This window comes from Notamacropus eugenii, chromosome 2 (assembly GCF_028372415.1).
Source record: "Notamacropus eugenii isolate mMacEug1 chromosome 2, mMacEug1.pri_v2, whole genome shotgun sequence".
Lineage (NCBI taxonomy): Eukaryota > Metazoa > Chordata > Mammalia > Diprotodontia > Macropodidae > Notamacropus > Notamacropus eugenii.
This window is the reverse complement of record NC_092873.1, coordinates 425,989,655-426,017,287: the sequence shown is the minus strand read 5'-3', so window position 1 is coordinate 426,017,287 and position 27,633 is coordinate 425,989,655. Positions and strand designations below refer to the sequence as shown.

At 35.9% G+C, this 27,633-nt stretch overlaps 1 protein-coding gene across 3 annotated transcripts in view; it reads left to right on the top strand.

Annotated features, from left to right (window-relative positions):
• The window catches only part of PPP2R5A (protein phosphatase 2 regulatory subunit B'alpha), an 81,694-nt gene that overhangs the window by 5,738 nt on the left and 48,323 nt on the right, over positions 1–27,633 (top strand). Inside the window, exon 1 of one of the 3 annotated variants that reach the window (XM_072647884.1) lies at positions 13,263–13,434. The exons of 1 other annotated variant lie outside the window; for it this stretch is intronic. In XM_072647884.1, coding sequence (XP_072503985.1) covers positions 13,329–13,434 — 106 coding nt within the window. In that variant the 5' untranslated portion in view covers positions 13,263–13,328. Of the gene's footprint in view, positions 1–13,262; positions 13,435–14,481; positions 14,540–27,633 lie in introns of those variants that run through there. One more of the 3 variants, XM_072647885.1, reaches the window with a different exon arrangement.

The window sequence follows — 27,633 nt, the reverse complement described above, 5'->3', positions numbered from 1 at the left end:
ATTTATCTGTGATCATTATCCAATAAGAGTCTGTGGCATATTAGATGTTAAATAGATAAAGTTCCTCTTATGGAACTTAACTGTTGTGTTATACAAATACATATAATTCTTCCTGTCACCCCTCCCCACAATATGTCTTCATATCTCATTTGATCCACATTAGCAGAATAAGGAAGAGGGTGCAAGCTGAAACCAGACCCAAGACCCTTTCCCTGACTATATAATACTAAAGAAATTAAAGCAAACAAAAACTCACCACCAGTGATCATTTCTACAAGAGTTTTTGAAATGTACTTCTTATCAGTGTATTTTTGTCACATCATGATCATATTTAGTTTTTAAGTTTTCTATTGGTCTAGTTTGAAAGATGTGAGACCTAGAGTCCTTTACCTTCAGTTAAACTTTTTGCATTTGTTGCTCTGTAAACATATTCTTGTTTTATTGAATGAATTGGAGTATTCATTTTGTTTCCTTACTTTGACTGAAAGATCCTTAGTTTCATCTTTTTAGACATTTCTTCCACCAACATAGTAAATCTATCACCTGGTTCAAATGGCATGTACCAACCTCCTCAACTTCTTGAAAGTAGGAACCAGGTCTTCTACTGTTGGATCACATAGTTCTTTTTATAATGTTCTGCAACACATTTTAACCTATTGGATATAGCAGGCAATTCTCATGTACTGTTATCATCAGTTGATTTCACATAGACAAGTTGAATATTTCATTTATAAAACTACCTGTTTTGGTAGTTTTATCAAGTTTTATCCCCTCTCCCCAAAGTTTTTTCACTCTCTTCATTGTCTTTGATGCTACTATACCCCTGAGGGATCTTTATTCAAGGTCTAAATAAAGAATACCTTGGAAAAAACCCAATGAACATCAATAAGTTTTAGTGTTTAAAACCAAACCTCTACTGAAGTCACCTCTCAGCATCTCATTGTGATGTGAAGGGTGTAATCATGGGGTTTTGAAACGGTTATGATAATTGAGTTATGCTCCAGTATTTCCTACTAAAGTGAAAAGACTTCCAGTATTACCCAACAATAGTGTTGTATTTTTTGTCTTTTAAAAATCAGACTAGAAACTGTGTTGGTGGAAGGAGTATGTATTTCCACTGAAATCACCATCCTTGAGGTAAAGTCAAGCACTTAAATTCTTGATGATATTAAGAAAATGAAGTCCAGGTTTATGTTACTTGAGTCCAGATTTAAAGTAAGAGATTGTTGACTCCTTGGTTCTCTGTCTGAGATAAGTGGCCAGTGATATTGATAAGGATTGATTTGTTTCGTCGTGGCTGAAAAAGGATAGAGCACCTTTGTTAGGCAAATACTTTATTTGTGTTGTGGTAAATTTGATTCTGAATGTGTATCATATATTTATGATTAGACTGACTAGAGCAGTATGCACTGATTTGTCATATTTAAAGTGAATTCTTTATTTGTCAGAATGTTCTTGGGAGAACAGAAAGAGCAGAGTTAAAATATATAATCACTTGTAGTAAGTTCACCATTATGTAACAAAAACTGAGTGCATTTTCTCTTAAGTTTTATATGACAGGCTAGGCTTATGCAAAATGGGCTTTACTTGTCTGTGCAGGATACGGACTAATAAGCAGTTTGAAGCCCTACTCATTATGCATATCTTTTGAACTCTCTTTTCTGAAGGAAATAGTGTAATATTTCACATGTATTTTGGAGGGGAGGAAAATAACAAAGAATTTTAGAGACTTTCTAATATCAAGCAAGTTTTCCAAAGATAAACTTTGATGCACAGTCTCCATGCAGTTTTTTTTTTATTGCTGTGAAATGACATATTCACAGATTCAAAGTCATGGTTCTATTACTGACTTGGATACTTAAGGTGAATGAAAAATTTCTTGGGAACAAACTCCTCCTGGTGGAATGATGCTGTTAGTTGCATCCACAGTAGCATTACTAGCATACTTTGTTATTTCAGATATAACTTGAAAATTGATTCAATAATTTTACTTGTCAATAAAAATGTATTTTCTTATTTAATAAAAATAGTTTTCAAGATCTTTGGAAAAGAAGGTTTTAAATCTGTGAACTCAGGCACTCTACAAATTTTATCTTAGGTAGTAGATCCAGAGATTCAGCTAAAAAAGATTTATTATTAAGTTTTTATACTAATCTTTTATTTTTTTTTTTGGATAGTAGATATTTATGGTGGTAGGTAGAACATAGGAATAACAAATCTCTGCTTAAATCATATGTTATGTTTGTAATATGTTGTAAAGTTTGAATTGTAACAATAGTTCAAAGCTCTTCTTTCCTAATCAAAGAAAAGATTAGATTGTTATTCAAAGTCCACTTTGTTCCTGTCTTTAAGACATATGACAAATGGGTCAGAATAGAGAAAGTTTCTTATCCTTGCCTGAATTAGCAAAACAGGATATTTCTTTCATTGATTGCATGTCTATTAAGCAGCTAACTGAAGTAACTCTCCTAAAAATAGGTATTTATTGTTTATTACAAAGAACATCTGTTCAAGATAAAAGTAAAGTGTAACTTATAGCAGAATAGGATCTACTATTTTTTAATTGTACTTTCAGGATCAAAGTGGGGAAATTGGTTCAAGGTTTTGAAACTCGATGTGCTTTTCTTTCCCTTTTGAAACCATAATATAGTAATATCTTGTTCTGTAAGTTATGCTTTTTTGAAATATAACTGGAGGTACAACATAAGCAAAGTTGTAAATAAGATCTTAGCATAGAATTGTAACTTTAGAACTAGAAGGAACCTTAGAGGCCATCTAGTCCAGCCACCCTCATTTTACAGGTGAGGGGAGTGAGGCCTAGAAAGATTAAAGAAAGATTTACCTAAGGTCAAATATGGAAGTAAGTAGCAGAGCCCGCATTTCCACCTAACTCTAAATTCAACACTTTTCACTGCCCGGTTCCTTCATCCATACCATGCTTTTTAAAAGCATGTGTATTTCTCAAATTTTGCAAGGTTGATTCTTTAGATTTGTAACAAATATATTCAGTATTTTAAAAAAACTTTCTGGTTGATACTCATCTATTTACTAAAATTATAATTTTGAAATTTGAAACTATTTCCAGCTGAATAGAAGGTAGATAGTATTTTTTTTAGAGAGAGAAAGATCTACCTATATGGAAATTTTATTCTTATGAATATCATTTATTGATTTAATTATATCTGAAATATCAGTCTTATAATCTGTATTGATTTTATCCTTTAGAGTTGTTGTTGAAATCATAGCAGCATGAAAATGAAGAGCATTTGCATTTCCAACAGTAATGTAAATTGAATGGCTTCTTTTCTATGATATAATAATGAACATAAGAAATATTTATTACTGAGGCACCATCAAATGAGATGTCTAGACCCAGTATATTTTCATTATTACATATGGATCTCTATTTTGTAAATATCTTTGAAATTTTTCTTACCCCAAATTATAGTTAAGATATTTTGTGTCTCCATTTTGGTCTTGATTTATTTTGTTTACCTATATATTTACTTTTTTCCATGTTGAAATAACCTGAGTTTTATAATCAAAACTGTTTTATAAGAGAAGACATTATTCAGTTTTAAAATGAGAAATAAGACAGATGTTCATGTGTTTTGACTAGGGTCACCTGGCAAATTAAGAGCCACTGAATTTAGTCATCAATAACTAAGAATTTTGATTTGGGAAAATTAAATGGATTGAGTTGTAGCTTTGACTGCTGTCTTGCAGAAACATAACGCAGTATCAGAAGGACTCTAGGTGGGAGCCCAAAAGACAAATTAGAAAGACATTAAATTCAAAGATGTTTTGATTTTCTCTTCTTCCATACTCTACTGGTTGAACGGGTGGGTGAGTGGGGGACAGGAAACTGGTTCCTGTGGACCATGTCATGCTTCTAGTCTGACTACTATTTTTTCCACCACACAAATAGGTATTTAAGTAGAAATTGGATGGTGACTTCACAGAGATGTTCTTGGGGGGTGGGTGGAGGGAGAGATTCCTGTTTTAGATTGAGAGTGGATTAAGTAACCTCCAAGGGCTCTTTTAACTCTTAAGATTCCATTTCTATGATTTTAACTTTTGTTGGGATAGAAGGTGGGGGAAGGGAGAAAGGGGTGAAGAAAGTAGTGACTGTAAGCTGACTGGTTCTCTAGATTGGTGGTAGGAGATTGATTCCTGGACTCAGTATAAGTATACATGAGTCAGTGATCTGCTACTGACTTGTTTCCAGAAAGTATTGAGTGCTTACAGTGTTTAAGATACCATGCTTGTTTGGTGCTAGAGGTAAAAAGGCTAAATGAAAAGTTAACTCCCCTTCAGAAGTTTATATTCTGTGGGGGTTTGGGAGCATAGAACATAAGTGCAGGATAATGTGAAAAATTAGCACTGACAGTTTGTGTGTGTGAGTGTGTGTGTGTGTGTGTGTGTGTGTGTGTGTGTGTGTGAGAGAGAGAGAGAGAGAGAGAAAGACAGAGAGAGAGAGAGACAGATAGAAAGAGAGAGACAGATAGAGAGAGAGAGAGAGAGAGAGAGAGAGAGAGAGAGAGAGAGAGAGAGAGACACTAGGGAAAGAAAGAGGAGGAGGGAGAGGGAGTGAGGAATTATGAATGGTGTCAATTGGAGGTGGCCCATGAATTGACCCTTGAAGGAAACTAGAGATTCTAAGAGGTAAAGATGAGTGTATCTAAGCATGAGGGGTAGCAGTGTCCCACATGTGGGATATGTGGAATGTGGTAGATAACATATGAAGTTCTGAGAAAAGTAGACCTATTGGGCTGGAACATAATGTATAAAATAAGTCTAGAAGGGTCCATTGGAGCCAAATTGTGAAGGAATTCAAATTTTAAAGTCCAAGTTCAAGAATTTGTGCTGTCAGAAATTTAAAGTGCTTACTGTACACCAGGCACTGTGCTAAGTACTGGGGCTATAAAGAAAGGGAAAAGATGTTACCTGTTCTCCAGGAGCTCATAGTCCAATCAGAGAAACAACAAACAACCATGTGCAAACAGGACAACTTGGAAATAAGCAACAGAGGGAAGGTACTGTTTTGGAGCACCACTAAAAATTATTGAACTATGGAGGATATTGTGAAACTTGTGCTTTAGGAAGATTTTTTTTGGTAGCCATGTGGAAGATCTGTTGGAGAATGGAATAGAAATTAGAAGATCAAGGAGAAAACCCATTTTGGTCATCCAGGGGAGAGGTGATAAGTTCCTCAACTAGAGGAGTAATCATGTTGTTTGAAGATGGATGCAAGAGATGTAGAGATAGTCAAGAAGAACTAGACAAACTGATTGGATTTGGTGGAGAAGCGGAAGAGGATGAAGGGGCTAAGATAGCCCTGAGTTTGTGACTAGGTAATTGGAAGAATGACAGGTAAATACTTAGGAAGGGGGGAAATACCAGTTCCATTTTGGACATGAATTTGAGATGCCTATAGGCCATGCAGATGGATATATTCAGCAGGCAGTCAAGAGAGAAACCAGGCTGGATATCTATCTAGATATAATGATAGCTACAGGTCTATATTTATATGGATCTTGATATCTAACGGACCTGATGAAATCACTTAGGTTTAGCAATAGAAGATGCCAGGGACAGAGCTTTGTGGTACAAGGCAAGTTATCTTTCAAAAGCTCAGGTCTGACTAGGTCATTCCTTCCCTCCCTCCCCCCTAGCCCCCCAGTAAACATAAGTGCCTCCCTATCTCCTTCAGGATTAATTATCTAATCCTCTGTTTGGTGTTTTCTCCCCTCCCCCACCTGTCCAGGCTTCTTATATTCTACACCCTGCCTTTTTGATCCAATGACCTGGCCTCCTTGAACCAGACACTTCGAACATTTTCACGGGCTATCCTCAATTTCTGGAATGCTCTCCCTCGTCTCCATCGCTGGCTTCCCTGGCTTCCTTCAAGTCCCAACTAAAATCCCACATTCTATAAGAAGCCTTTTCCAGTCTCTCTTTCTTTTTTTTTCAGTCTCTCTTTCTAGTACCTTCCCTCTGTTAATTATTTCCTATTTACCTAGTACATAGCTTGTTTACAAGCTTATAAGTTACTTGAATATTACCTACCCCATTAGATTGTGAGCTCCCTGAGGGATAGGTATTGTGTCTTACCTTTTTTTATTTCCCTAGTACTTACTACAGTGTTTGGTACATATTGTTTTTCTGTCATTTCAGTCATATGTGACTCCTCATGACCCCATTTGGGGTTTTCTTGGCAAAGATACTGGAGTGGTATGCCATTTTCTTTTTGATGCATTTTACAGATGAGGGAACTGAAGCAAACAGGGTTAAGTGACTTGCCCATGGTCTTGCCCAGTGTCTAAGGCTAGATTTGAACTTGGGTCTTTCTGACTTAATACTCTGTTCACTGTGCTGCCTACTTGTCCTCATCTGTTGCATAGTAGTACTTAATAAATGTTTATTGACTGACTTTGATGGTTCAGAGAGACAAAGACCTGAGTAAAAGCTATTGGAATTTAACAGTAAAGAGATCATTGAAAAACTTTGGAGAAAACAGTAATTGAGTGATGATAGTGGGAGTCCCATTGCAAAGGGTTGAGATGTGAATGGGAAGAAAGAAAAGGAGACAAGTATAGACGACTTTTTTTAACTTAAAAATAAATTTATTTATTTTAGACATTCTTTTTTTTTAAATTGCTAGTTCCAAATTTTCTCCTTCCGTTTCTCCACCATCCATTGAGAAGGAAGGCGAGCAATGTGATATCAGTTGTATATGTGAAATCATGCAAAACATTTCTATATTATTCATGTTGCAAAAAAAGGAGGGGGCAAGAAAAATAAAGGGAAAAATATTTTAATCTACATTCTGAATTGATCAGTTCTCTTTCTAGAAGTGAATAGTATTTTTCATCGTGAGTCCTTAAGAATTGTTCTAGATCATTGTCTTGATTAGAATAGCTAAGTCTTTCACAGTTGATCGTTGTTACAATATTGTTGTTAATGTATATAATATTCTCCAGGTTCTCACCTCACTTTGCATCTGTTTATCTGTGTTCCCAGGTTTTTAGGTGACTTTTCTTACCCATTTAGCTGGAAAAGGGTACAGTGGCTTGGTATAATGATTAGGGTCAAGTGAAGGATTTTGTTTTGATTTGTATTTTTAAGGATGAGAGAGAATTGGACATATTTGTACGAAGCAGGGAATTCATCAGTAGGTGGGAAGAGGCAGAAGATGAGAGGGATGGTGGTTGAAGAGACAGCGTCTCAGAGAAGAGGTGGAATAGAATCAAGGTCCACCCTCTTTTAGAAACTGTAACAAAGTAAGAGACAGCTGGGGGGGGGTATTGTTGAGGAGTTTTACTAAGGTTGAGAACAAGGAAAAAGGATCTTGGGATGAATGTCTTGAGTTTTTTTCTTAGTAAAGTAGAAGGTGAGATAATGAAAGGAGAGATTGGGAATGTGTTTGTAGGAGATGAGGAGAAAAGAAAATTTGGAACAGCAGCTGTGGGTTTTGTAGGAAGTCAGTTAAGGAGTAATAAAAGGATGAAAGTGAGGGGCCTGAAATACAATTCGTATTGGATCCAGTCTTCTTACTGTCTATAGTGTATTGAGCACAGAATTTTTGTAGCTTTGTAACCAAAGGCTATAATGTTATAATATAGCCAAGATGGCAACAATGTAATAATAACTAAGGGAAAGTTTTTTTCCTGTCAGAACACTAGTAACTTTTTTGGGAACTTTAGGCCTTCTCTTATTTGAGTAGATCTACTTTTCCATGGTTACTTTGTAATAAAATTGTACTGATACTTTTTTTAAAAATTGCAATTGAGAAAGCTTATTCTTACAGATACTATTTCTAAAAGTAAAATATCAAATATATGGAAGAGGGCTTATTTCTCTTTAGGAAATACTGAACTAATTCTTTCAGAGGCAGTGTTGGAGTAGTAGTGTTAATTGGGAGTCATGAAGAAACAGGTTCAAATCCTACCCTGCCTTAGATACTTAGTAACTAGGTGATCACTCTTTCTGTTTGTTCATCTGTAAAATGGAACTGGGCTCCATGGCCTCTAAGATCCTTTTCTACTCAAAATTCATGATGCTATTACTTTGATCTCAAATTCCATAAATCAATGGAAAAAATATTTCCTAGAAGATGTTAATAACCATTTTGCCACTGGAGTAATGTCTTTTAACTATAGTAGCAGATCTTTATTTCAAGAAGAATGATTTTTTTATGTGAACATAAACTGAGGCATTTATTTTAATTATCCTATATTCACATATTTTGCAATCCATGTCAATTTACTGTTTCTAAAAAGGCCTTACTTTCTTTACATTGAAGTTGGACCCCTGGCTTGACTTTTTAAAGACCATTTTTAAGCTGAAGAGACAAAGGTGGGAAGTAATCTACTTTGTGACTGATTCCTATGAATTCAACATAAAATTTTCTTTCTATACTTATTGATCTGTCAGTAAGAATCTAGAACATATATTTCTAGGGTCACATTTTTCTATTTTTGTGAAGAAGACAGTCTCTTTGTAGAATCTGAGATAGCTTGTTCACTTTTTCCCTTTCTCTTTCTTCCTTTTTAATTCCCTGAATTTCAACTTTCTCTCATATAGAATAAAAAAACCTGTTAAATTCTTATTTAGTAGTCATTCCACTCATGAATAAGTTATCCTTTGGTATACTATTTCTAGTAAGTTAATTTAAATATGTTAAATGAACTGTCATGATTTTTCAAAATGTTGGTATATTAGGTTTCAAAATGTTGTATTTAAGGATTCCTATTCCACCTTGCAGGGCAACTAGATGGCTTGGTGGATAGAATGTTAGGCTGGAAGTCTGGAAGACTCATTTTCCTGAGTTCAAATTTGGCCTCAGACACTTAATAGCTGTGTAACCCTGGGCAAGTCTCTTAACCCTGTTTGCCTCAGTTTCCTCATCTGTAAAATGAGCTGGAGAAGGAAATGGCAAACCACTTCAGTATCTTTGCTGAGAAAAACCCAAATGGGGTCACAAAGAGGCGAACATGATTGAAATGAATGAAGAACAGCTTCCTGCCCCCACCCTTTGACCCCAGAGAGATTAAAGAGTATTTTCTCTGGTTTCTGTAGTTCTCTTAATATTCATTCTGGTCATCACTGCAGATTTCTTAGGCTCAAGAAGAATTAATGTTTTTGGGAGAGGGAGAGTAATGGTGTCCCAGATGTGTTAGAGTAGTTTGGTTAGGGGAAAGGGGGCAGTAAGAGAGTCTGTCTGTTTAAGAGCAGGGATTTTTGGTGCAGGATAGAAGGAAGAGTTTATGGGAAAAACAGAGCAGCTCTTAGGGTAGTTTTGGGTCAAGGACAAAAATTAAAGAATAGTGGTAGAGGAAGGGAGTGATAACTAGAAATCTGGACTTTTTATCAGGTGAATTCTTTAATGAAATGTCAGCTCCTGAAGGGTATACTTAAGACTTTTTACATCCCAGTAGAGTATTTAATGCAATATGTGTATACTGAAGAAATCAGTGCAGAAAAATGATAGGGTAGAGGAAGGTGGGTGGAAGTTTAATTTGTCACTTGGATCCAAAGAACCTTGATTTCATTAAGACAACCTTTGTTAGACTTCATTCTGTGAAACTTTAGGGTTATGTGAAGCCATCCAAGGGGTTCCTTGAGAAAAAGTTATGATGATTGATGAGTGTGTACAGGAAACTAATTTGCTTTGTGGTCTGTGGTTGTGTACAGTATGTGTGTTCAGTCAATGTTGTTAACTGCCAGAGATTGGTAGAAAAGGCATCATGTGACAAGTTTACTTTGTGTTGATCTAGAATCAATCTTTGAGCAGATCCAGTAACAGAGGATACATAATCAGTTTTTTGTTCTGAGTTGGCAGGGCACATATGAAACAACCAGTGTCCATTTGTATTCTTATTTTTCCCTATAAATATTTTTCCATTAATATCTATGAATCACCATGCTAACAATGAAAAGTACTGAATTTGAGTCAAAGACTTGGGTTTGAGTTCCGCCACTACTTCGTTGTGATCTTGGGCAAGTAACTGCACTTCCTCAATTTCCTCATCTGTAAAGTTAGGGAAATGGACTAGGTCTCCTTGAAGATACTTTCAGCTCTAAATCTATGAGGCCCCATTGTGGAGGACAGAATGCTTGAAACAACTAGAAAGCAAGTGTTAATAACCAAGATAGACTGAGAACTAAATCCAAATGAAAGAGAAAGAAACACAAATGTGAGTGACCATAAAACTACATTTTATGTTTATTTCTAATGATCTAAGGTCCTTTTCAACTCTGAAATATCTTATCTTTGAAATTATATTGTATATATTTGTCTCTTTACATGTTGTATCCCTCTCAATAGAGTATAAATAAGCTCCTTGAGGGCATGAACTTTTTCATTTTTTCTTTGTACTTCCAGTACCAAACACAATGCTTTATGCATGAATTTTTAATTCAAAGAATTTTTTTTTTGATTGGGTTGGACCAGGTCACAAACCACTTATTCCCATATGTGTATTACTAATAGAGTTGCCGTAGTCTCTGAGAGCCTGAGTGACTTATTCATGGTCACACAGTTCAGTGTTAGAGGTGGGATATGAACCATAGGTTTTCAAGACTCCAAATCTGATAAACTATCCTTCATGCTAATTCACCTCTCAGTCCAGAACAAAAATGCTCTTCAGTGTTCCCAATAACCTTTCTTTAAAGATATATAATGAAAGGGAATTTGCTACCTCCCTCACCAATCCATTTTCCTCTTAGAAAGACCTAATATTTAGGGAGGCAATTTGGAGTAATGGAGTCAGGAAGACCTGAGTTCAAATCCTGTCTCAGACACTTGATAGGTGCTCTTTCTTAAGTCATATTAACTTTAACTCAATTTCTTTGTCTATAAAATGGCAATAGCAATATCACCTACCTTGACATGAGAATAAAAAAAAAAAATCTGTAAAGGACATTATAAAATATTAGCTATCACAGGAAATTATCCCTTAAATCAAGCCTGTCCACCTGTAAACCTTTCATCTTTGCAATGTTAAATAATATTTCACAGCATAGGGCTAAGTGCAGATCACTGGAGGATTTTACTAATAAATTGACATTTGACACCTTGACATTCACCTATTGATGACTACCATTTAGATTCAATTGTTTAGCTAGTTCTGCCTCATCATCCCTGAAAATTTTCTAATGCAGCCAGGATGACTGTGTTTTGAGGATGTCATTGGTAAAAGGAGAGAGAGTTCTATTCAGGTACAGTTTTTACCAGACCACTGAGGCCTCTTACAAATCTTGAGATTTTAGGATTATTTCTTTCTTCCCAGTGTATAAGGAGGGTGGATAAGGGAACCGCATGATAGAACCTTGTGTGGCACCCACTTTTAAGATTGGAAGGAAACTATGAATTCATTGTCCTGGAACCCAAGGGAGAAGAGAGTTCCAGAAGATCAGTCAACAGTGCCAAATGCTGCTGAGATATCAGAGAGAATGATTAATGAAAAGAGTCCATTGGACATAGCAATAAGGCTGTCGCTGGTGACCACAAAGCTAAGTGGTTTCTGTAGATTAATAGACAGGAAAGCCAGCTTGCAAGATGTTCAGGAACCACGGATGGTAAAGAAGTAGAGTTGTTGAGTCAATGATTCTTTCTAGATGTTTGGTGGTGAATAGTATAAAAGAGGGTGATAAGCCTGAAGGAGCAGCACAGCATACAAGAGTATTTAGGAGAGGGCAGATCTGAGCATGCTTGTTGACTGAGAACATGAATCAGTAGGCTATGAGAGAGACAGAGCATAGTTATAAGCATCCTATCTCAGTGAGTCTGAGAGAGAAGATAAAGACTGTGGCAATAAAGCAGGTGATTGGGGTGGGGGTGGATGGTTAGAGGTGAAGAAAGAAGAGAAAGTTTAAAACAGTTTCTATGGATAAATTTAATGTAGATTTTGCTAGAAATGAATAACAAGTAAAGCTCTTAACAGTTTTGCTCCATCTGTCTTTCTAGCCTTCTTGTATGCTATTCATCTTCATGATTGAGACTGGATGGCTTGCCTTTCCCAATCTCACTCTTCCTTCCTCTGCCTTTGTGCTTTGGTGTATATATTGTCCCATACGAGGAACAACCTCCCCCATATCTCTGTCACTTTTAGATCTTTCTTTACGTTCAAGTTCTAGCTCAGTTGCCACGTCCTACATTTTAATTCAATCAGCATTTTGAAACTGCTGTATATAAGCTATCATATTAGGTGTGTGTGTTCATCCTTCATTGCTGAAGAAGACCATGCCATCAGAGAAATAATGATATGACTTGCACTTTGTTTTGAGTGAGGGAGAGCTGTGCAGGTCACCAAGCCTCACTTCTCCTCCAGAGCCATCTGAATCCAGTGACCAGATATTCATCAGAATGACTGGAGATGACCCAGGATGAGGCAACTGGGGATAAGTGACTTGCCCAAGATCACACAGCTAGTGAGTGTCAAGTGTCTGAGGTGAGATTTAAACTCAGGTCTTCCTGACTCCTGCACTGGTGCTCTATCCACTACACCACCTACCTGCCCTATCCATGTTAGGTACTGAGGACTGGAAGGAGAGCGTGTTGTGGAATGCTGGCCTCAGAGTCAGGAAGACCTGAGTTCAAAACCCTTATATTAAACTTACTAGTTGTGTAACTGTGAGTCAGGTTTATCTCTAAAAGAGGAAAGTAAGAAGCATTTATTAAGCATCTACTGTTTGCCAGGCACTGTGCTAAGTGCTTACAAATTCGTTTGATCCTCACATCACTCCTGGGAGGTAGCTGTTATTATTTTACATTTGAAGAAACTGAGGCTGGTAGAGATTAGGTGACTTGCCCAGCGTCACACAGCTAAACTGGTAAGTGTTTGAGGCTGGATTTGAACTTGGAGCTTTCTGACTCCAAGCCTAGTACTCTATCTATTGTGCATCTAATTAGAAATAACAATACTTTGCATAATACATACATTGCAGGGATTTTGTGAGGCTCAAATGAAATTTTATGTTTTATATATATATATGCAAATATATGTAATCTAAAGTATGTTTTTGCAGACTTTGAAGCACCATGTAAAACTAGTTACTATCCTGAAGATAGGAACTATGGCTCAGAATTGAATTTCATGTTTCAATGTCATGGACCTGTGGCAATTTCAAGTACTTATAAGGTTGAAGGCATGGCTACTTTGGTCATAAATAGAGTGGAGAATTGTGAGAACATGGGAGTTGAATTTAGGTAACAAAAGAACTGAGATCATAAATGAGACTACTGAAGTCAACCAGGAAAATGACAAGGGAAGGGAAAGAACAGTAATGTTTGTGCCAAGGAACTGGTATTCATAGCTCAGGAGATGACAGTGACAATGAAACTACTCTCAAGGAGCCTATTTTATATCATGGGAGACAATTGTACAAAGGGAAGAAATACAAAATTAAAGCAAAGTAGTAAATTACCAGGTAACTAGGGAGGGAGGGAACTGATAGTGGGTGGGAAAGGAATCAAGAAAAACTTATGTCAAAGGTAATGCTCGAACTGCCTCTAGAAGGAAGAGAACAATTCTCTGATGTAGAGGTGAGAGGATAGAGTTTTCCAGGCCTCAGGGACCATTTAAAGGCACAGAGATGGGAGATGGAAAGGAAATGGATTACTGTGGGTGATGAGCAGAGAAGTCAGTTTAACTGAATATAGAATATGAGGGAGGGAGGAAAATGAATATTGTGTCTGAAAAAAAGGTTGGGGACAGGTTGTAAAGGACTTTAAAAGCCTACCAACCAGAGGATAATGGAAGTGGATATCTAATAGAATAACATCATACCCTAAAAGGGGAAGGAATAAGCATTTATATAGCACCTACTATGTATATATGCCAGTTACTGGGCTAGTTTTTGAGTCTTACAAGTATCTCATTTGAGATCAAGAGCAAAAGGAGAGATTCTTGAATGATGGTGGCAGATCCAGGGTCTGGAAGACCTAACAGTAGTCGTTTTTGAATACAGCTGATATGGAATGCTTAATTTCTTTAAACAAACCATAGAGTGGGCCTTCCTATACTGTGATAGTAGTAAAGTTAGAATAGAAAGTAAATGAAATAATGATTTATGATCTGGCAGATTTGTTCAGTGGGATTCCACTGCCCTCATGTTTTCTTATGGTTAGGTACCATCAAGTTAATTACCAAATTGGTGAGATTCAGTAGTTTTTCATTTGTGATGATTTTGAATTCTTGTGAAAAAAAAGCTGTAAAAAGCTAAGTTTCAATATTAGTCAAAACCATGGAAAATATCTGAGAACTGAATGTTTTCATTAAGTTACTTTATAATAACCTGATCCACCAAAGTATCAAATAAAAGCTGATTTTAGACTCTTGGTTATTAACGTTCTAGGGGTGATGCCAAAAAAAGCGACATGTCCTATATTCCATGCCAGTTTCTTAAATTAGAATCTTGGATTGCATCCTCAGCGTGTCACTGTGGTGGGATTGCTGGGTTGCTATGATACAGTGCTTGTTCTAAAATTTGTAGCATGAATCGTATAGGAGATCCTACTTCAAATTTCAAATATGTGAGCAGTAGCATTTGGAATATTTGGTACCTTTTTTTAAAAAGTAAAATTTTTCTTGTCAAGCAGTTAATTCTCTTACCTCTATCACATTATTATCATGAATCAAATTTGTCAGTTATTCTTAAATGTAAAACAGAATTAAGCAAGAACAGTTTTGAAAAATTATCAGTAATGTTATAATTCTTTGAAATCAATCTAGCTAACTTTTTAAAGAAGGAAATGAGTTTTATTTCCTAATGGCCTTCATAGAATCTGAATGTCTTTCTACGTTAGTGTATTTAAGGTTTTGAGAGGTTCTGTATATTAGTTTTTTTGCACATGAAAGGGATGGTTTTAATTTGTAAAGTCGTTCTTTTCTGTGTCAGGTAACAGTGTCCCAAGACTCATTTAAAAACTTCTGAGTTCTTCATTGTATTAGACTTTTAAACTCTGTTTCCCTAAACCATCTTTAAGCAGCTGTATTAATAAACTTGTAAATGTAAAAACATTAATTTTTAGTTAGATTTTCTAATATTTGACATATATATATATTTTTAATCTTCTGTGAATAAGGTCCCCTCTGTCTTGTATCTGATGGGAGGGAATGATGAGGGAAGGTGACAGGGATCTTCTACTGTATGGCAGTCATTCATATTCCTTTTAAAGTAACTAAAGTTTATCTAAATGGACAGTGAATGAGGCAGGTACAATACCTTTGGCATCATTTATTTGTTCTTTTGAGTTTTTGCAGTCCCTCACAACAATATACTCCCTTTCCTCATTCTCTTTCCCCCTCTCCCCACTTTATTCCCCGTTCTTTTGCCCTGTCCCTCCTCCATAGTTATTATCATAAGCATAAGGAATTATGGCTAGAGTATGAAATTTCAGTATTTACTATGAGAGAGAGAGAGAGAGAGAGGAGAGAGAATATTTGATAAAGATAAGAAACTGGAATGCCATGTTTAATAAACAATCACTTTTGACTATCAGTTGGAGGTGAGAAACTCAGTGGAAATTTTGTTGTAAGGATATTAATTTAATGAAATGTATATCTTTTATGTCTAAATGAGATCATTCTCTCTGCTGATTGTTGTCTATTTCATTGCTTTTTGATATGTTTATTTTCAGAAATTAATTGGTATAAATATTAAGAATTCAGCAAATTTGATTAGCTATGTAAAATTTAAATCTAAGGATGATTCCTGATCCCCAAATTTCTACTGTATCTGAAAGTTGAATTTAAGGCATTTATACTATTTTCTGAGAGTTCTACCTTGATTGATCCTCCCAGCCATCTTGAGAAGTAGGAGAAGGACTTTCAGAGAAGTTGTTACCTGCTAGGTAGAGCAGCCTATTTGTCATTGTCTGAAGCTAGACTCAAATACCCGTGTTATCATTGTACTTGAGTTCTTTCCAAATAAATGAAGGAATAGGCTTTAGCAAATCATCATGGGATTGTAAAATGTGAAATTGGTTGTAGATTTTTGTTCTCATCGACCTATTAACTTACCACTTCATGTATCATTTGGTGATACCCCTTGTCCTCTTAGCTTTATTTTCTTGTATTTTTTTTTTTGCCTCTTCTCCCTTCCCTCTCCTCACCCCCCAATTCAGTAGATGATTTGAAATTTTGTCACTTTTGAAAATAAAGCAACCATCCATATTAAATCTCTGGGTTTCTCAGAGACTTCCTGGAGAATTAAGGATGGAAGGGAGGGTATCCAGGGATTTTATGGTTTTTTTGCTGAGACAGATCTTGTAAGGACAATTGTAATTGACCTGAGCTTCTCTAGAACTAGGGTATCTAGCCCTTTTACTACATATAGTCTGTACCCAACAGATGATTTCAGAGTTTCTGTAGATTACAGTTATACACATACCCTGGGCCCCTATTACTATGAATAATTGAGAATTGGCTGCAGTCAGACTAGAAACCTTATTATAGCATAAGTGAGTCCTAAGAAATTTAATGTGAGAGATTGTATTTGCTATCTCCTGTTGCTACCCCACCCCCACAATATCTTAGAATGTGTTTAAAATAGAATGTTCAGAAACTTTTTCACCTATATGCACAATTGGTATTTTTAAGAGTCTGACTATGAAGATAAGTTCCAAAAAAGGCCTATGAGAAGTTTCATTTTCACACAAAATTTTTGAATAGCTCTACTCAGACTTGTTAAAACCTCCCTTCCTCCTATGGTTAAATACACTCAGAGCCATAAATTATAGTTCTCATAATATCTTAACAAAAAAGAAGTCCTTGAATGACTTCTTTAAAGTACATTCTCATTTTCATAATTTCTATTAAAAGAAAAAACAGTCCTGTAACCCATATTGCATAGCTGCCCAAGGAAGAAGGGGAATCAGATCTGAAAGTGTGTGTTAGGCTTCCCAACATTTCAGTTAAAAACACTCACTATTTCATCTTGTCAGGCCTGTAAACTTGGGGGGGGGGGGGCGGAGTGTGATCTAGTCATTTCTCCCCTCCTCCAAATTTAAATATCTTGAGAAAGATCTAAGAATTCTTCAATCTTTGAACAGGCAAGGGGTGGGAGTGGGGCAAAGAATACTAAGAGGGAAGTCCTTGGCTTCCTGGGAACTATGGGGAGGATGTGATAATATTGGCTTTTAACTATTTCCCTCCCCTCCCTACTAGAAATGATTTTGAAGGAGGAACATTTTTAATGATTATTTCTTTATTAACATGATTAGTTTATAATCAAAGTATTGGGGACCCCTCACAAATAAATGAATAATTTTAGCTGATTTGCATTGTTAACATATAAAGGTGTCAGAATGCTAGAATTGGTAGGATTTGTTTTTGAAGAAATAATCTTTGTTTTAGAATTTCCTAGGATAATATTGTGGTGTAATGAATACCTTCTCACCAAATAGCTAAAATTACTATCTCTCTAGAGAGAAGAATTGCAGAAGCCATGAAGTGAGGAGGGGATAACTAACACTTTGGATGCAAGGATTGGGATTCAAAAGAATCTTGACAGGCCAGAACATTGGACTGAATTGCCTAAAATGTGGCAGTACCTGAGTACAACAGTCCAGATATAGGATGACTAGAGCAGAACACAGTAGAATTATCACCTTTCTAGACCTCAACAATAGATCTCTCTTAATAAAGTCTAAGACCAAAATAATATAAACTAAAATGATAAAATTAATTTTAAATATATGACTTTTGGGGGTACAAGTGTAAAGTTTTACATTTGGGTTTGAAACATCAGTTTCACAAGTATGAGACAGAAGGGTCTTGACTAGATAGCAGTTAGTGGATTATAAACTAATTATAAATCAGTAGTATAGTATAGGAACCCCATAAGCCAGTGCTATCATAGGCTACATTAAAAGAAAAGCTTTATCAATTTTTGGGGGGGAGAGAAATCTAGCCATTTCTGATTATAGTCCTCCTTCCATTGAGCCTTCTCTTGTAATCAAAATAAAATAAAATCCTATCACATGTTAGTTTATGAAACATTCCATACCCACAGTTCCCTGCATTCCCAATGAAAGGAGGGAGGTGCGTTAACTCATCCCTTAAGACGGGTCAGGGTTGTTCATTATTATATACTGTTCAGCTTAATTTTATCATTTTAATTTACATTATTGTCATCTTAGACTCTATGAAGAGGTTTTGTTGCCACATTTTAGGAATAGCACTGATAAGCTGGTGAACATTCAAGGGAGGGCAACCAGAATGATGAATGGCCTTGAGATCATGTGATATAAGCACTGATTGAAGGAAGAGGGGAAAAGAACAGGAACTTAAGAGCTCTCTTCAGGTATGTGAAGGGCTGTAGCATACAGGAGAAAGATTAGACTTATTCTGATTGACTCTGATCCTGCTTTGAGAAAAATCTCTGTTTTAGAGTGTCCTGGGAGGGTACTAGGTTCTAATGAATACCTTTTAACCAAACACCCAAAATCACTCACTGTAGATGAGAGAAAATGTGTGGCAGTCTCTTGAGAAGTACACTTGGAAAGTTTTTTTCTTATAGCAAAACTCATCAGAGATGTCCCAAAGTGGAACAGATTATATCTCAAGAAAATCTTAAAGCAAAGGCTAAGTAATTACTTGCCAAGTATATGTTAGAGTAAATCTTGTTCATGGACTTTGAGGAGCCTCTAAATCTTGAGATTTTGTGATTTATGGACATTTTATGCTAACACTAGAAGCTAGCAGAATCATTAAAAAATTGGGCAAAGAGATAAAAAAATATGAATTTTGTTTCACTTTCTTTCCCTCCAAATCTTTTATTTTTCATTATCCCTGTCTCTGTCAGTGGTATCGTCATTCTTCAGGCATTACCTGGATGAAGTTCTCTAATGGGTTGCTATAGGCCACTGTCTTTTGTGCCCTGATCTATTAAATATTTTTTTATCAATAATTTGAATAAAAAGTATAACTACATGCTTGTTATTAGATAATGGGAAGTTTGAAAGAATAATTAATGCATCAGATGACAGGATTAGGAGCTCCTAAGGTCTTGAAGACAAAAATGATAGACTGAATCTAAGGAGAAGATACTTAAGTAAATATGCATTGCTGTACTTGGATTTTTTAAAAATCATTTTCACAAATACAGAGTGAGGAAGACATGACTAGACAGCAGTTCATGTGAAAAAGTTCAATGAGGGTTAAAGGACTGCAATCTCAATGGATGTGACACATCAAGAAATTAAGATTCCTCTAGGCTATATTCATAGAGTCCAAAATAATAGGTGATGGTCCCCCTGTATTCTTACCTGATAAGACCATATCTTGTGTCCAATTCTGAGTGCCATATTTTAGGAACGGCATTCATAAGCTGATGTACAGCTAAAGGAGGGTGACAGAAATGATGCATGGCATCCCAAGTTTTAGTGAAAACAATGGGCTTATTGATCCTGAGTTAAGAGAGACTTTCACAGACTTCAAATATTTGCTGTTTTCAAATATTTAGAGTTGTCACTTTGAAGACAGCTCTTTTAAAGAAGAGAGATTATTCTATGCGTAGTCTAAGAGGACAGAACTTGGACCAGTGGGAGCAAGTTCTAGGGAAGCAGTTTTTTTACCCTAGTGTGACAAAGGTTCCTAATGGAGCTGCACTGAAAAGGGATACAAATTGCCTTCTTTTGGGGTAGGCAATGACTTCCTTGTCATGGGATGTCTTTAGGAGGAGCCTGTATAACCACTTTAGTTGTAGAGGAAGCAATCCCTGTTTCAAGTAGAGAACTGTGCAAGATATTTTCTCAGGTTCTTTCCAGTTTAGATTTTGATGATTTTGTTCCATTTTTAAGGCTCTCCAACTGTACTGTATACTTCTCCCACCTCACGTAGTCTATACTCCAAACAGGCTGAACTATTTGCTATCTACTAAACATGTTTTGCATTTTTATACTTCTTCTTTTGCTTCCATTATTTCCTGTCTCTTGAATGCCTTCCTTTCCCTCACTCCAACTCTGACTTTTGACATGCTATTACTGTTTTTTGAGATCTAGTTCAAATATTTCTCCACAAAGCCTTTACTATTCCCCCCAACTCAATAGAACACAGTATAAGGAAATAAACAATATTGTATCACATTTATCTGTATAAATATGTCTTGTCTTCCCCTACTAGACTGAAAGAGGATGGAGATAAATGAATGAAAAAGCATTTACTAAGCACTTAGTATGTGCAAGCCACTGTGCTAAGTGCTACTAACAGAAAAATAAGACAGTCCTTGCTTGCAAGTAGCTTACATTCTAATAGAAGGGAACACATATAGAAGGTTTCAGCTGCTAGTCAAATAGAAAGGTTCCATGGCTTTTATGATTCAGCAGAGCAAAAGATAACGTATTGTCTTGAATGTCATTGCCACTGATAAAATGAGAACATTTTCTGATGTTGAACCATTTGCCAGTGCCAAGGACTTCAATGAGAAATTTCTTTTCTGTTACTTGAGTAGCTGTGGCTGCAACACCTGCAGGAGCACTTACCATCTTATTTAATTTTACATCTCTTCTGGCATCTAGCCCATTACTGAATGAAGGCTGTCTTTGTTGAAGGCATGTATGTTCCTTTAGCGTTTGGAATTATTTTTCTACCTAGCAGTTTGTGAGACCCCAAAGGAGTGACGGAAGATCTCTGAGAGACTTAAGTGGAAATAAAAAGCTATTTGGCAAATTGAATGCTTTCACTGACTTTTTGTTAGGGTTGAAGTTAAGTGGAAAAGGGGCCTGATACAGCTTCTCAATTCTTTGCTCTACACTGCTGAATTTTTCGCTTACATTACACTGTTATTAAATTTCTTAGTCCAGCTTAACTAATAATAACAGCAAAAGGAGATGATGCTGATTATTTCTTCATTATTTCAAGGATGTGCAATTTTATCAATGTGGATTCTCCCTTCATTGATGCAGATTGTAAGTTATCTGTGTCTCAGATGGTTTTTTTCATGAATTTAGATGGCCAGAAAAATTCGTCATCTCATAGCTAGCTTGATTATGTTAGTTAGTTAGCTGGTTACTCCTTAGATAATAGACACTAAATTGCTGAGCACATCTACAGTCTTTCTAAATTGGTAGAACGTTTTAGAGTTTGCATTCCATCGGCATAATTTTCAGGAACCCAGAGATACCTTTCTTGAGGCATCACAAAAGTACTTTAGTGAAAGTGTAATATAGATTAGCAGAAAAATATAATTAGAAATGACTTTGGCTTTTTTTAAGAATAATTCTTGAATGAATCAATGAGATTGTTGTAAGTATTCTCAATATGGGTGAAGATCACAACTTTTCTGTTCCTTCTTATGTGACTTTTGTTTGTATCTTTCTATAAATCTGCCATAAAGGAGCTAGCCAAAGTGCTAGAAACCTTCTTCTGGTTCTTTTAACATTGACAGGCTACCAGTGCAGGACTGAGATTCTCCATCTGTTGTCCTTCATTCTTGCTCCATGACTGACCTAGCATGCTCTGATTTATACCATGCCCGTGAGGATTTCTTATGCCATTTCTTTGGAATGTTGAATTTTACAGAGTTTCTGCATATAATGTTACATATGTAACAGAATGGCAGTGGTTATTTTCCATTCACTTTGTTTTTCTTATGTATATGGTTATGCCAGTTATTTAAATGCCTGTCAAGTGTTTTGATCCCATTGAGGAGGTTTGTAGAGTTTTATGCATGTTATCTAGAGAGTATTGCCAACTATGAAGAATCCTTCTATTTGGACTCTGTACAAGAAAGCTTTCATAACACTGGTCTGGTATATACCTTAGAAGACATTATCTTTTTCTATTTTATGCCTTATTTAATTTTTATACTAAATTTTGTTCAAGAATCAGTGATATCCATGAAAATGCTATGAAATTTGTCATGATGATAACATGTCAGAGACACATTGAGTGAGGCAAATGAGTATATGCTTTGGTCTGTATTAAATGAATTTTTTTAAATCAACAAGCAATAAATGTAGAAATCTTATTTTTTATAACTCAGCAAGCATTTATTAAGAAATTAGTATTTACTATATATCAGACATTGTGCTAAGTGCTAGGAATAAATAAAATAAAATGTAAAAGTAATCCCTGCCCATAAGGAGCTCACATTTTAATTGGAGATAATCTGTATATAAACAGGTACATACTAGTTGCATGTAGATGGAAAATAATCTTAGAAGAGAAGGTACTAACTGCTGAGGAGATTGGTACAGGTCTCTTGCAGAGGGTAGCTTTTGAGCTGAGTCTTAAAGCAAGCCAGAAACCCTTGAAGAGGCAGACGTTAAGAGGGACAACATTCTGGGTGTAGAGTTTAGTGCAAAGTAGGAGAGTAGATGAAGTTTGATGTTTGAAAAACAGCAAGTAGGTCACAATGACTGAACCACATGGTATGTAGAAAGGAGTAATGTATAAAAAGACTGGAAAAGTAAGAAGGTAAGAAAGAGCTCTAAATGCTGAAGTTTATATTTGATACTAGAGTTTATTGAGTGGGACTGGGGGTGACATGGTAAAGCCTGCACTTTAAGAAAATCATTTGGTGTAGAAAATGGACTGGAGTAGAGATACATTGAGACAGGGAGACCAATTGGGAAGTTATAGAAGTAGTCAAGGCAAGAGATGATAAGCACCACCATGAACTAGGGTGGTGGCTATGTGAGTGGGGAGGAGACTACATATAGAGACAGAACTAACAAGATTTGACAACTCTGTGGATAGATGGGGTGAGGGGGAGTAAAAAAATAAGAATTTTGCCATGGTTGTGAACCTGCGTGATTAGGTGCAGAGTGGGGCCTTCACCTATAATAGAGAGGTAGGTTTGGGGAAAATGAATTCTGGTTTGACATACTAAGTTTGAGAAGCTTATATCTATCAATGATGTGATTGTAAAGGTGGCTGTTATAGAAAAAATCTCTTCAGACTTGATCTTGAAGGAAAGAGAAAAATATGTCCCTCCTTCCTTTCTTTTGTAGAAGTAAAGGCCTGTGATATGGAACCTTGTGTATATGTCAGACTTAGTTGATATATTGGTTCCTTTTACTGACCTGCCTTTTCCATCTTTTTATTCTTTGTGACAAGGGTTGGCTCACTGAGTAAGGGAAGGATATAATTTGGAAATGAAGATGATGTAAAAACAAAAGTATCAATATAAGTTTCTTTAAAAAGGAAAGAAATAAAAATCTGCCTTTTTCCTTATTCTCATGCAGCATCCCTTGAAGCATGGATAGCCTTGATGCATAGCATAGACTATTCTGACAAAGCTTCTATGAAAATGGAAAAGTATTCATATAGGTTAGTAGTTGCTGACATCTTCTTGATTTGCTTTTTGAGTTAGAATACCATCTGGTCTTTCCAATTCTTTTGGAATCTTATCCTCTCTGTGAGAACTTGAAAATCACTCCTCGAGTACCTTTAAAATTGTGTCACCTTCTGCAGAGATTTTTTTCCTGTCTATATCTTGTTAGATCTAACTACTTTTTCCAACTTCATATTTAAATGTCATTGCCATTTTCTCACATTGTTCAGAGTACTGAGACAGTTAAGAATCCATATGTGATTCTACTACCATTACTAATGTTACTAGATCACTGTAAAAATGCCATGAGAGCTTGTGTTCTGAGAATGAATGGATTTAGCAGGGTCACGTGACATGCAATTAGTTCATTCTTCCCTCAACAATTTGGTGCTGTTTTGTGAGACATTATTTCTGCTAGTCTTCCGTGAACTTCTTCTGTAATGTTTTGCAAATGAGTTTGTATGCTAAGCCAATGTTGCTCTTGACTGCCGTGGTTTTCCTTTTCACAGAGAAAGAGAGGAGAGCAAATGACTATTGGCTGAGGTGGTTTTGGGCTTTTTTGGCCACCTCACTACAACTGTTCTATGTTTCTAAGTTTCTCCAAAATATGGAGAATAACTTGTTCATGGTTTGTTTCCTGCTTTGTGGAGTCAGCAACTTATTTAAACATGTTGGGTTGGATTGTACATAGAGTCTTCTTATATTAAATCTGCTAATGTCTCCTGAACTCTAGTTGTGCATCACTAACTACCTATTGGATAGGGTTATATAGCCAGCGTTCTGTCTCAGACTCTGTGTGCTCTAAACGACTCCTTGTCTTTACTGCTAAAATTTTCCTGTTTCTCTTGAGGTGCCATGATTCTTCCATTTATCCGTGTTCATAACTGAAGCCATCATTGATTCTTCACTCTTCCTTACCCACACCACCCAAGCAGATTTGTAAGTCTTGCTGATTGGTTGTTCCTCTGATGTCCATTCATGTGGCCAATACCCTAATCAGTCAGTGAGCAAGCCAGTATTATGTGTTTACTTTGCTCCAAGGCAGTGTACCTGGCCCTCGAGATACAAATACAAAGAATGTAACAATATATAATCTTCAGGTCCTCATAAGTACATGCAAGGTCTATGGCCAGCCTCTGAATTGATTTACTTTCCTCAGATCTCTCCCCTTTCCAATCCTACACGTTGTTTCCAAAGTGATGTTCCTAAGCACAAGTCTGACTGTCACTCTCCTACCAAGAAGGTATTTATGGTCTTCTGAGTACCTGCCTTTGGCCTCTTCATTGCTGGATGAAAACCACAATCTGAGAATGCCAATAGTGAAATTGTGTTTTGGCATTTAGGGTCTGTGTGTTTGGGTCTCATTCTTTGTACTAGTCACTGTCAGAGTAAAAGGGAGACTGCTAGTATTGAGAGACTACTTTGGTCTTATTTCATAAATTGCTGTGGCCAGTCTTTTGCCTCTTTCAACTCTTAACTCTGTGATACAGTAAGCCATTGAAGCAGAACTTCTATAGCTGTCAGAGAGTTTTGTTTCTTAAGTCAACATATGTGGGCATAGAGCACTTTTTGCAAAACTTTTCCATGGTTGAGAGAGCCTTGTTGGTCAGTGGGTGTTGATTTATTGTGACATTTTATTTTGGTGATATTTTGGTATAGTCTATAATTCCCATTGTTTTGTAATCTTCCTTTGTTAATGGTCTTAAGAGTATTAAAGATTTTAAAATGATGGAAAAGAATACGATTGCATCAAAATATCACACACACGTGCACACACACACACACACACACACACACACACACACACACCCCTTTTAAGTGCCTCTGTGTGCCAGACGTTATTAAGCTCTGGAGATACAAAAAAAAAAAGACAGTCCCTGCCCTCAAGGAGTTCCCAAGGAGACAACAGGCAAACAAGCTATATACAGGATGGATAGGAATGAAGAGGGACTGGGGTGTGTATGTCTGTATATATGAGAAAGAGGAAAACTTCCTCTTCATTCTCTTTTTGATAAGTCAGATTTTTGAGGCTCTTCTTTTAGTCAGATTAATCTTCCTGAAAATGTTGCTTCAGTTATGTCACTTCTTTGTTCAAAAATGTTAGAATGAGTGGATTCTAGTTGGCTGCAGATAAAATCCAAATTCCTTAATCTAACATTCAAGGCCTTTTATCATTTAACCCCTTCTTACTCATTAAATCTTTTCTCATTTATCCTTTTATATAAACTCCCTGCTTCATCCAGTATACCTTTTACTTTCCCACTTTTGCTCTTTTTCCTTTTTCTTCTTTTCATTGCTAATTAAACCTATTACTCTCCCAAGACCTAGTATTTAGCAACTATTTGGGGAAGGCCTCCTTGTTGCCCTATTTCCCACAGTGATACCTCTCTCCTGAAAAGTTTGATGTCAAGTACTATCTGTACTTTTGATTTGACACTTACCATGCAAAATGTTTTGTTCTGGTTTTACCCTTACAATGGTGGGCAAATCACTTAACCTCTCATTATCTACATGTGTCAAATTGGATAATACTTGGACTAACACAAGATTATAGAAGAAAGCACTTAGATTTACCAGGTCATCCTTCCTTATGTAATTAGGATGTAGTATTATTAATAATATTTTCATGGGTGTTCCTTTCCCCTCCCTACCTGGAGTACAAACTCCTCTGAGGATAAAGAGCTGGATTTATGCTAGTTTATATCCTTCCCAATGATCTTCTCACATTATGGTCTCAAATATTTTATGGGTTTCATCAGGTATTTTTGTTTGCTTTAAACAGTTACAAATTATTCCCCTCCCCCAGCATTTTTAAAAAAAAACTCAAGATAATTTCACAATACCGTTTTATATTGTCAGGTTTTAAAATCTAAGACTTTTAATAACGAACCTGAATACACTGGTCCTAAATGATCTTGAAGTTTGGAGTTGCATGTTTTAAATATCAGACTAATTTTTAAAAATTAGATTAATAACATCTGAATAGCTCAATGCAGTTTGTTACTGTGTTTAAAATACACACAGATGTGTGTATCCTCTTAGTATGTCATATTTAGCCTTTAAAAGATCCAGATTTCATTGGTAGATGTTCCCCCAATGAATGCAGAGTATAACTTCTCCATCATTTTAAAAATGAAGAAACGAAGACTGAGGGAAATTGTGAGTGAACTTGAGTCTCAATAACTACCAAGTATAATCTTGGTATCTACCACCATAGACTTGATCCTTAGTTTTGTCAGTATTCTTTTCCCTGCTGACTCCCTGATGTTAGTTATTACAAAATTCTTAGGTCAATTAGCTTTTTAGGGTGGTTTTGTTGTTGTTTATTTTTGCTTTTGTTATTTCGATAGAAGCCACATCAGTGGCCCTTCTAACAAAGGGTATGTACTTGTCTGTTCATGTATTGGAGATACAGTTTTACTCCTGTGAACATTGTTTTTTGGAAACTTATGTTCCACTTTGTTACGCATTGTCTTACATGCAGTATGCACTCAGTAAATATGTTTTGAATAAAAGTTTATAGATGGATCACATAGTTTAAAAAGTATAGATGTACTTTAAAAAAAATCTGGAATTACAAGAATAAATATTTGTTTTACAAAAGGAATCATCATGCTGTTTTTTATTTGTTGTTCAGTTGTATCCAGGAATGTGCATTTAGTAAATATAATTTGATTTACAAAAAGAATCTAGGAACATGTCTATAACGAAGTAATACATATGTATTCTAATTCCATTGAGTTTTCATCACAGTTACTGTGCATTTTCCCTGCATTTATATATAGTACTGTTTGTATCACATCCTGCACTTGATAATATTGCTTTTTGATAATAACTAATTATTTCTTTGCAGTGCTTTACTTCCTTCACTTCCTTCAATGTCCTTGGGGAAAGGGACACATCTATTTCTTTTTTATGTTTTACCTCCTCCCCAATTCTTGTCATCTTGTGCTCAAAGTGACTGCTTTATAAATGCTTATCTCCTTAACTGCTATAGTTTAAGGGGAATATATGTTTAGCCCATATGCAGTTCAGAATACACCAAATGATTATTGGGTATAGTAAGGGAGTGGAGAGTTCTTTACAATTTTGACAAGCAGCATGATAACTTTCTAGTAACTAGAGCGGAAATATAATAAAAAACATCTATAGCATAGCAGCCAGTTTTTTTTTATTTAAATGTTCCCTTGGGAGTATTTTATATAAAATGAAAGCCATTAGCAAATCTCATATACATAGTGCCAAATATGAAAGAAACTTGAGTTTCAAGCATAGGGAGGCATACTAGGAAATATCAACAGAAAATGAGGAACTTTTTTCCTGTGAAAGAAGTATTGCACTGGAGAT